The sequence below is a fragment of the Pyrgilauda ruficollis genome, unplaced genomic scaffold (genome assembly GCF_017590135.1).
Source record: "Pyrgilauda ruficollis isolate IOZ18807 unplaced genomic scaffold, ASM1759013v1 scaffold247, whole genome shotgun sequence".
NCBI classification, from domain to species: domain Eukaryota; kingdom Metazoa; phylum Chordata; class Aves; order Passeriformes; family Passeridae; genus Pyrgilauda; species Pyrgilauda ruficollis.
The window spans coordinates 200,504-211,662 of NW_024523789.1; the positions used below are offsets into that span (position 1 = coordinate 200,504).

The 11,159-nt window shown below is 51.9% G+C and overlaps 1 protein-coding gene and 1 non-coding gene across 2 annotated transcripts in view; both read left to right on the plus strand.

The window, feature by feature from the left end:
- The first annotated feature begins 1,603 nt into the window (after positions 1-1,603).
- TRNAW-CCA lies at positions 1,604-1,675 on the plus strand. Its single transcript has one exon. It is a non-coding gene; the product is annotated as a tRNA-Trp (tRNA).
- A 7,002-nt stretch (positions 1,676-8,677) lies between these two features.
- The window catches only part of KLHDC8A (kelch domain containing 8A), a 7,281-nt gene continuing 4,799 nt past the window's right edge, over positions 8,678-11,159 (plus strand). Inside the window, exon 1 of the mRNA XM_041470521.1 lies at positions 8,678-8,810. Within this exon, the coding sequence (XP_041326455.1) occupies positions 8,678-8,810 (133 nt within the window). The remainder of the gene's footprint in view (positions 8,811-11,159) is intronic.

Sequence of the window (11,159 nt, forward strand, 5' to 3'; positions counted from 1 at the left end):
TAATTAATGATTGGGCTCCATCCTAATGAGCACCGCTGGCCGGGATTTATCGCGTTCCTGGAGGATTTTCTGCCGTGATCCATCGAGTCCTGCGAGATCCCCCTTCCCAGAAGGATTTGGGGAATGTCCCTGCTCTCCTTGGGGAGGGATCCAGGAGCAGCAGGGAGGGATCCAGGGAAGGATCAGGGATCCAGGGAAGGATCAGAGCAGCAGGGAAGGATCCAGGGAAGGGATCCAGGGAAGGGATCAAGGGAAGGATCCAGGGAAGGGATCCAGGGAGGGATCAAGGAATAGCAGCAGGGAAGGATCCAGGGAAGGGATCCAGGGAGGGATCAGGGAATAGCAGCAGAGAAGGATCCAGGGAAGGATCCAGGAATAGCTGGAAGGGATCCAGGAACAGCAGGAAAGGATACAGGAACATATCAAGGAGAGATCCAGGAATAGCAGGAAGGGATCCAGGAGAATCAGGGAGGGATCCAGGACCACAAGGGAGGGATCCAGGAATAGCAGGGAGGGATAGAGGAGAATCAGGAAGGGATCCAGGAACATCAGGAAAAGATCCAGGGACACCAGGGAGGGACTCAGGAACATCAAGAAAAAAAATCCAGGAGCATCAGGGAGGGATCCAGGAGAATCCGGAAAGGATCCACCACTATCCATTTCACACACTCGGAGACTCCAGCTCATCCCAAAGTCTTGGAAGCTTTCTCCACGGACACAGGTTAAAAGCAGAGTTCCCCTGGGGGTCAGGGCTTCTCAGGACTGGCAGAGAAATCTTCATTTAATTAATAAAAAATGAATTAATTATTTATGCTATATATAATTATTCTGTATTTTACATATTATATATAAGATATATACATTATATATATTACATACATTATTTCCATTATATATTCTATATTATATATTCTATATTATATATTCTATATTATATATTATATAAAATTTATATTATATATATTCTATATTTATACGTATATATAACATTATATATACATTATATAATATATATATAATATTCGAATAATTATAATTCTATTAATAATTAATTTAACTATTATTTTATCGATAATTAAATTAATTATCTAATTAATTATCATGAGCTATCTATTCATGATTAATCAATAAATAACAACTGTTGGTTCATTATACAAACACCGAACCCTGGGTTCCGGCAGGCTCAGACCGCCCCCCGCTCTCCGCACGCCCCGGGCCCCTCTCCGAGCGCGGCCCCTTTAAACCCGCACAGCCCACCGCAGGCCAGGGGGGGGATTCCTCCTCCGCGCCGCTGCAGAGCGCAGCCTGCGCGGCCGCGCCACCCCTCCGCGGGCGGTGGTACAGCCCACAGGCGTGGCCAGCGCGGCGGGCGGGCTCGGAGCCCTCAGGGCGGTGCGGCCGCTGCTCCGGGGCCGTTCCGGGGAAACCGGAGCGTACGGAGCGCGGAGCTTCCAATGTGCGGAGAGTTCCCGGTGTGCGGGAGCTCCCCGGTGTGCGGAGAATTCCCGGTGTGCGGAGAATTCCCAGTGTGGGGCGGGAGTCAGCGCGGAGCGGGGGGGGGGCGCTGAGGGTTTAAGAGCACGGGCGGCGCTGGCGCTGCCGGGACCTCGTGGCGCAACGGTAGCGCGTCTGACTCCAGATCAGAAGGCTGCGTGTTCGAATCACGTCGGGGTCAGGGCGCCCTCGGGCGCGTAATTTTTCACCACGCAGAAAGAAAATCCTAAAAATTAAAAATCTGACATTGAAGGGATTTTTTCAGGCTTTAATTCAAGGGGTTTGGGGGGTTCGGAGTGGGGACCCGGCAGATTTGGGGATGAGTGCAGCACCCTGTCCTCTGTGGCTTCCCATAGTTCATTTTTGCCCCTCAGAAGGAGGGCAGGGTGGGAAGAAATATTATAAAAAATTAATTAATTTTAAAAAGAATATTTATTATAAAACCCACTCTAATCCACAACTCAAAGCTGCTTCCGCTCCACGAGCTGCAGCTGATGTGGGATGGGTTTTGGGATGGTTTTGGGGTGTTTTTTGGGATTTTTGGGGTGGTTTGGGGATGGTTTTCAGGGTGGGTTTTGGGATGCTTTTGGTATGGTTTTTGGGTGGTTTTGGGGATGGTTTTGGAGTGGTTTTGGGGTGGGTTTTGGGATGGTTTTGGGATGGTTTTTGGGATGGTTTTGGAGTGGCTTTTGGGATTTTTGGGGTGTTTTTTCCCTTTTTTCCCATTTTTTCCCCGTTCCTGCCTGCCTGGAACGCTGTCTCCCCGCGTTTGCCGCACGGGCGGGCACAGCTGGTGGATTTCTCCCCACGGCTGAAAATCTGATGGAGAAATCCCAGAGTTCTGGGCTCCTGTCTTCACTGATTAAGGGACTCCCTGCACTGAAAAATTCCTTAATTAACTCCTTAATTAACTGCCAGCTTGAAAAATCTCTGGGAAAAATTAGGGATCTGCCATCCCCTGCATTTCTCTCCTTGCTGGCACAACAAAATCCCTGTTTTCCCTCTTTAGCTACAAAAAAAAAATCATTTTTCCTTCTTTACCCACATTATTTAAAAAAAAAATTATTAAAATTATATATGTTATTATAGATTGTTATTAAAATTACTGTAATTAAATTAATTAAATTAATCGAAATTGTCTATTATTATTGTTGTTATTATTATTATTTCAATTTTAAAAAACAACCAAAATCCCCTTTTCTCCATTTCCAGAGTTGATTTTTCCCTTTTTCCCCCCATTTTTCTTCCTCCTGCAGCTCTTCCCCCATTTCCCATCCCAGGAATGGTTTTGGGATGGAGTTGGCTCAGCCTGAGGTGCCACAGGTGAGAAAAAGGGAATTAAACCCGGGAATTAAAACCTCCCTGGTGTCATCTGCAGGAATTCCTGCACCTCTCCTGCTGTTCCCATGGAAACAGATGTGGAATTGCAGGGATTTTATCGATTTTCAGGACAATTTTTAATTTATTTTTCCCTTTAACATCAACACTTCCTTTATCATTCCCAAACAGGGTGAGGTACACCAAAAATCTGCTTTATTGAGGCACAAAAAAAAGAAAAATCCTTGAAGGATTTTTCCACAAAGTTATTCCGCAGCACTTTGAGGAGAAAAAGATGAATTTAACACCTTTTGAGAGAACCAGGTCAGGGAAGAAAAATCCTGGGATGGGTGGCAGGCTGGGAATCCGCTCCAAAGGGTCCAAAATCCTGCTCCTGTGAGATCCTTGTGGGATGTGGGAGCAGAATTTTGGGAATCAGTTCCAGAGGCTCCAAAATCCTGCTCCTGTGAGATCCTTGTGGGATGTGGGAGCAGAATTTTGGGAATCAGTTCCAGAGGCTCCAAAATCCTGCTCCTGTGAGGTCCTTGTGGGATACAGGATCAGAATTTTGGGAATTGGCCCCAAAAGCTCCAATATCCTGCTCCTCCAAACTATTTGTGGGATGCAGGATCAGAATTTTGGTGATTAGCTCCAGAGGCTCCAACATTCCACTCCTCCAAGCTTGTGGGGTGCAGGATCAGAATTTTGGGAATCGGCTCCAAAGGGTCCAAACTCCTGCTCCTCTGGGCTCCTTGTGGCATATGGGAGCAGAATTTTGGGAATCAAGTCCAAAGGGTCCAGCATTCCCCTGCTTTGACCTCCCTGTGGGATGCAGGAGCAGAATTTTGGGAATCCACAGGCTCCAACATCCTGCTTGTGGGATGCAGGGAAAGAAATTTTGGGAGTCAGCTCCAAAGGCTCCAATATCCTGCTCCTCCAAGCTCCCTGTGGGATGTGGGAGCAGAATTTTGGGAATCGGCTGCAAAGGCTCCAACACCCTGCTCCTCTGAGCTCCTTGTGGGATTCAGGAGCAGAATTTTGGGAATCAGCTCCATAGGCTCCACCATCCTGCTCCTCTGAGCTCCTTGTGGGATGTGGGAGGAAAATTTTGGGAATTGGCCCCAAAGGCTCCCACACCCCTTTCCTCCAAGCTCCTTGTGGGAGAAGAATTTTGGGAATCCGCTCCAAGGGCGCCAACATCCCGCTCCTCCGAGCTCTGTGGGAGAAGAATTTTGGGAATCCGCTCCAAGGGCTCCAGCATCCCGCTCCTCCGAGCTCCTTGTGGGATGCAGGAGCAGAATTTTGGGAATTGGCTCCAGCATCCCGCTCCTCCGAGCTCCTTGTGGGATGCAGGAGCAGAATTTTGGGAATTGGCTCCAGCATCCTGCTCCTCCGAGCTCCTTGTGGGATGCAGGAGCAGAATTTTGGGGTTCTGCCGCCCCAGCCGCCCTTGCCGTGCCCGTTTGCCCCATTTTGGGGTGACATCCCCGGGATGGGCTCTTCCCTGGCGGATCCCTGGGATCCACCCCTCCCATCCCAGACACCTCTGCCTCCTCCCAGCTCCGGCTTTCCCGATTTTTGCCAAAATCCCCCGGGAATTCTGCCGGTGCCGCTTTAGGGCGGGGAGCGGGGCTAGCGCCGCCGTTCCAGAACATCCTGTGCGAGCGTGGGGAGCCATAAAAGGCTCAGGGATGGATCGGGAACGCCGGGAATTCGCACGCACAGCCCCGAGGAGGAGCCCAGCTGGGGAAACCCTCCCCGCCCTGAGTGTCCTACATCTTCCAGAGGGGGAACAGCAGCGCCGCTGGATTTACGCGGATTTATTTTATTTTATTTTTTTCCCCCTCTTCCCACGCAGCAATTCCCAACCCCGGCTGCTCCCGGCAGCCCAGCAGGGAGTGGGAGGAAGGGGATGCTCGGAGGATTTGGGAAAATCCGGAGCATTTCCAGCCATGCTCCACCGGAGCTGTGAGTATTCCCGAGAAATCCCGGGAAAGGAAGGAGGGAGGGAGGGAATTCCTCTCTGGAGGTCACTGGGGGGGATGCTTTGGGACCCCGTGTCCTCCCAGGCTTTTCAGGAACAGCCACGAACAAAGCTTGGAGTTTGTGTTTCCCCTCCAAAAATTGGGTGGGGAAAGATGATTTTTTTTCCCCCCTTACTTTTTGTGGAAAACGATTGGGTTTTTCCCATACTTTTTTCCCCCCAAAATTCCATATTTTCAGCTTTTCTCCTCCCAGCATCCCCAGTCCCATTTCCCAGCCTTTCTCCCGGACCAGGCCCGGCAGGGATGGGGTTGCTGTGACCTCTCCCAGCTGTGATCCGGCCTGGGGCTCTTCCCATTCCCTCTGCAGCAGAAATAAAGAGGAAAAGGAGCTCTGGAAACACAACCTGAGAGGCTGCAGGGCTTGGGAAAGCCTTTCTGTGTTGGACTCGTGCAGGAGAGCACTGCTGGGGCAGAGGGAGCTTTTGGGAATGAGGAGGGGGATTCAGGGTCCTGGTGGGAGCGGGGAGGGAGACCCTTTGCTCTTGCAGGTGGGTTCTTGCTCTTGAATTAAATTAAATTAAATTATTTAAATTAAATTAAAACTCCTGACCTCAACAGTGACATGAGCAAGCCTCACCTTGCTCTGCTGATTTTTCGGCCCACTCAGGATTTTTAAAAAAGGCCGATTTGGGCTCTTTCAATAAACGGAGCAGCTTTTGTCCCTGTGCCGGAGCCGTGACACCCCTGACGTGCTCCTGCTGGGGAATATTTCCTTCCAGAACCCCTCTCCCTCCCACCAGGAGATCGCAGCTGGCAGGAGGAGGCTGGAGAGGACCCCGAGGGGCCGGGCTGGGGGAAGGGGTGAAGCTGGGGGAGGCCAGGCCGACCTCAGCCCCTCCTGCATCCCAAAGGATGCTCGGGATCGGGGGGGTACCGAACGAGCTGCTCGGAGCGCTGCTCTGCTCGGCACAACGAAATCCCTTCTAATCCCAATGGTTTTCGCTCTTTTTGCCGGTTTTTTTTTCCAGGCAGAGGCGGGGAACCGATGAGGTTTTGTTGTTGTTGTTGTGATTTTCCGGCTGGTTGTTACTATGGCGAGGGAGCCGAGGCGGGGAGGTCAGGAATCCCCGGCTGACAATTCCAAGCCTGCTCCTTTCATTCCCAGCTGCCGGGGTTGGAGCAAAGGCACCAGAACCCGGCTGTTCCCAGCCCCCTTTCCCTCGGGACACGGGGGAGAGGAAGAACCTTTTTCCCGAAGTTTCCCCGGTGGATTTCTCTGCCCGCTGAGTGGGGGCTGGGTGTGTTTGTCCCGCTCCTGGTGGCACGGGGGCGGTGGCAGGTGGGAATTTTGGGGCTCTGAGGATCATCCTGGCTCTGTCCCGTTCCCACATGGGAGGAGATTTGAGTTCCAGCCTTTGGAATTTCGACCCTGGAGCAGCAAAACTTCCAAATCCTGGAGAGAAAAGAGATGGGAAGGGGAAGGAGCTGCTCTGACATCTCCCCCCGTTCATCCCATGGATCCCTTGGAATCCCGCCTGCCTGGCTCTGATAAATCCCAAATTATTGCAGATCCATAAAAGCCACGAATCCAGGGGGTCTCCAAAATCAGGGATGGCTTTTCCTTGGAGGGAATATCCAGGGAGAGGTCCCGCTGTCCCCTGGAGCCCTGACCCCTCTCCGGGGGTGCCGCGGGGCTGCCCCTGCCCATCCACGCTCCAAATCCACTTGGAAAATACTCTGGAGGGTTTCTTAAACCAAGGAATTTCATCCTTTCCATCCTTAAACCAAGGAATTTCATCCTTTCCATCCTTAAACCAAGGAATTTCATCCTTTCCATCCTTAAACCAAGGAATTTCATCCTTTCCATCCTTAAACCAAGGAATTTCGTCCTGCAGAGATAAGGAGCGGAGAGGGCTCGGCCCCAGCTCCGCCGGGGAAAAAGCAATTTCCCTTCCTTTGGATTTCCAATGCCAATCAGTCTGGGAGGATGAAGCGATAATTCCCCGGGCCTGGGAGGGGAATGTGGCCGCAGGAAGCTGCCAGCTCCCAGCACGGCGCTGGTGTCGCTTCCCGGTGAAATCCAGGTGATTTTTGGAGAGCCGGAGGCGAAGGCGTGGAATTCAGGAATTCAGCGTGTGAGCTTGACCTTGATTTCCTTTAAATAGCACGGCAGGAAAGAGGAGCAGAATCTTTGTGTGCCAAGGCAGCTGAACTCAGGCAGGGCTTTGCATTCCAGCAGAATTCCCGGCTCTTTGCTTCTTTATTCCCATGGAAGACCTGCCCGGAGAAATCCTCATCCCTCTCCAAGCGCCCTCTGCGTGCTGGGATGTCGAAAAGGAATTTTTAGGCCATTTTAGGCAATTATTCCTGAGCTTTGGACGGAGAAATTGCCCGGCCCCAGCCAGGTTCTGCTGCTGGCAGGCACTGGAGTGGCGCTGGTTGTGTCTCATCCCAGCACTTTGGATTTGAAGGAACAGAGGTCAGGAATGCCTGGACGCAAATCCATCGAGCTCCTGGAAAGTGGAGCTGGCTCTGCTTTGCTAATGAACCAACCCAGGCTGAATTTGTCCATGAAAATTCACCTGGAAAGGAAATCAATCATCCGAGGGAGCCGAACCCCGGAGCTGCCAGGGAACAAATCCCGGGGCTGCTCCGAGCTGCTGCTCGCTCCTTTTTCCTTGGATTCCGGGAGGCTGGCAAGCGTGGCTCCATGTGCTGCTGCTGCTGCTTTTTATCGTGCCTTTGTGTTCCTTTGTCTGCGGCCCCCCTGGAGCCGGGAATTTCCTGGAATTGCCCCGGGAATTGCGGATGGGCCCACTGCACTTCCTGCTGCTGGAGGGTGGCAGCCCAAGCAGGATTTCTCAGCTTATTTATTAATTCCTCATGCCATAAATGATGTTTTGTGCGCTCCTGAACATTTATGTGGGAAGATAAATAATAATAAAAACATACAGCTCTGCTCGGACTAGTCGGATTTTGTGGAAGCTCGGAGTTGGGTGGGAAGGATGGGAAGGGATTTCCCTCCCAGAGTTGCTTTTGTCCCTCTCCCTTCGCCCTCTCTCCGTCCTCCCGGGCTAATTAAGCTCATCTGCATCGCGCTTAATAAAGGAGAGAGGAGATGGGGCAAAGACCGCGCGTTCCCAGCCCTCTGCCCCGGGATTGGAGCCGGGGGTTCACGTTCCTCAGGGTGGGGATGTGAGGAATGTCAGGAGGAGGAATCCGGTGGCTCAGAGAAGGAGAAGTTCCCCAGCCGGCAGGAAAACAGGCGTGGACGGAGCAGAGCCTGGTCTGAAGTCACCTGGGGGCGGGGAAGCTCGGGAAGCAGCAGAACGAACTGGCTCCAACCTTCTCGCCTGTTGTTTTTTTTGTTTTGTTTTGTTTTGTTTTTTGGGTTTTTGTTTTCCCACCTCTTTTTGTTTTGTTTTATTTTTAGGCTCGGTCTCTGCGTGAGCTGCTGAGGCGGCTCTGGAGCCGCAGGATTGATGGAGAGGCGCTGAAAGGTGGCGGTGCTGCGCGGGGGGGTGGCGGTGACACAGGGGACAGGCGACAGTGACAGGGCTGCTCGGGGGGTGGCGGTGACACAGGGGACAGGCGACAGTGACAGGGCTGCTCCGGGGGTGGCACAGGGGACAGGCGACAGTGGCGCTCTGGGGGTGACACAGGGGACAGGAGGCAGTGACGGGACTGCTCCGGGGGTGGGGGTGGCACAGGGGACAGATGGGAGTGGCAGGGGTGCTCTGGGGGTGACACAGGGGACAGGTGGCAGTGGGAGGGCAGCTCTGGTCCTGCTCTGCTCCTGGCAGGGTGGGGATTGCACTCTGGGATTTTCCCTCAGTTCAGGAGGAACATTTTGGGGCTGGAGCGAGTCCAGGGAAGGGAATATGGTGATCGGCGGCGTGGGCGCCGACCAGCTGCCGCTGAAGGTGGTGGAGATGTACAACACGGACGAGGGGCGCTGGAGGAAGCGCAGCTCGCTCCGCGAGGCCGCCATGGGCATCTCGGTGGCGGCCAAAGGCAAGTGGGTGTTTGTGTCTGTCTCTCTGGGAGCCTCTCAGGAACCACGGGCAGCCCCGGGCTGGCAGACAGCGGGGGGACACTCTGGTGCCCTGAGAGTGGGGGACACTCTCTGGTGCCCCGATGGCAGGGGACACTCTCTGGTGTCCCGAGGGAACCGATGGCAGCTGGGCTAGTCGCCTTTGCATCCAAAGAGACACTGGAGACATCGGCAGAGGACAAAAGGTGACTCTCAGCAGGGGCCAGCCCAAGGTTTATTCAGAGCTCCACGTCTCAGTGGGCGCCTTCTCAGAGTAAAGCAAAAGGAATCTCAAGGTTAGGTTTAAAGGCGGGGAGGAAACTGAAGGTAGATGCGTTTGCTGACCAATAAAGGCCCGGAAGGGATGAAACCTTAGGGAATGGACATTTGGGATAGAGCATAAAATAACATTTAGGGGCTGAGCCCTGGCCGCGGACTAATCACTCGACGACTTGGACTGAAAGCTCTAGACAGAGGGGATGGGATGGTGAGTGACTGACAGAGAGCCAGGGCGGGGATTTGGGGATGATCTCAACCCAGGAGAATGGTTACACAGGTAGAGGAAGGGGGTACAAAAAGGAGTAAACCATTTGGGGAAAATAAGGGGATACAAAACCAAAACTATTACAAAGTATTACCAAATATAAAAGCATGCTAGAACGAGTGTTGGGGAAGATGGGGAGTTTGGGGAGGAAGTTTCACAGCTGAAGGATGTCGCCCTGATTTTTTAAGGTTTTCTAAGCCTTCTGATGTTTACATTCTTGTAGCAAACTCTCCCACACACTTTCTGTAAATAATTAATTGTTTTGCGTTCTTTTATGGAGGAGGAGAAATTTGATGGGCTGCTGGTCTGTCCAGTGTCATTGGAGAGGTGGCACTGTCACCCTCCAATCCACTGCCACCTTTGGAAATCTAGAAATGTTGGAGTCAGAAAATAAACTCCCCCTTTTTACCTTGAGAAGAGCAGCGTGTCCTATAGCGACATCGGGGAGGTCCCTGAATGTGGAACCTGAGAGCAGGAGAAGCAAACGAGACAGGAATTGCTTTTCTTTTCTCTGAGGCCTCTCCCGCTGCCTTTCAGCTTCCCAGGAGAGAAACCCAGGGCGAAGAGATCATGTTCAAAGAATGTGAACGCCACAGGAGGGACCTGCCAGGGCCGTGGCGTTGGGGATCTGGTTGATAAATTGGTGATTAAAGGTTGGGCTTGGCGAGCTTGGAGGTTTTTCCCAGCTTTGAGTCTGTGCTTGGGCACAAAATCCCGCTGGACGGCAGGCCCAGGGCCGTGGCGCTGGGGATTTGGGGATCTGGTTGATAAATTGGTGATTAAAGGTTGGGCTTGATGAGCTTGGAGGTTTTTCCTGGCTTTGATTCTGTGCTTGGGCACAAAATCTCTCCAGGCTTGCTTTGTTCATCTCCAAAACATCTCCTGTGCTTCCAGGAGTTTCCAAAACATCGTTTGTCACCTCCCACCCTCCTGAGGCGCCCCGCAGGAGGCTGGAAGCACAGACAGAGCCACCCCCGGGTTTGTCACCAGCCCTGGTGGCTCTGCTGCTCCCTGGGGGTGTTTTGGACAGCTCCGAGTTCCAGGGGCTCAGATCCAAATTTCTCATGGCTTTACAGCAAGTTCTGGTCCTTGAATGGATGTGGGTGTTTTTTGCAAGGGGGGATGGATATTTTTTTTTTTTTTTTTTTTTTAGGGCAGGGATATTTCTGGTGTTTTTCCATAGCAGTTCTGTGTGGGTTTTTTTTTGAGGGGGTGATGGATTTCTGGTGCTTTCCTGTAACAATTTCAAGGAATTTTTGGGGGCTTTTTGCCCCATTCAGATTACAGGGTGTACACAGCAGGGGAGGGGGATTTCTGGTGTTTTCCCATAGAATTTTGTGGGATTTTTTTTGTTGGGGGGGGGGAGAGGAGATGGATATCTGGCGCTTTCCTACAATAATTTAATGGTATTTCTTGGGGTTTTTGCCCCATCCAGATTACACGGTGTATGTAGCAGGGGAGGGGGATTTCTGGTGTTTTCCTATACTAATTTCATGGAATTTTGGGATTTTTTTGCCCCATCTAGATTACAGGGTGTACACAGCAGGGAGGGGGATTTCTGGTGCTTCCCTACAATAATTTAATGGGATTTTTTGGGGTTTTGGCCCCCTCCAGATTACAGTGTGTACACAGCAGGGAGGGGGATTTCTGGTGCTTCCCTACAATAATTTAATGGGATTTTTTGGGGTTTTGGCCCCCTCCAGATTACAGTGTGTACACAGCAGGGAGGGGGATTTCTGGTGCTTCCCTACAATAATTTAATGGTATTTTTTGGGGTTTTGGCCCC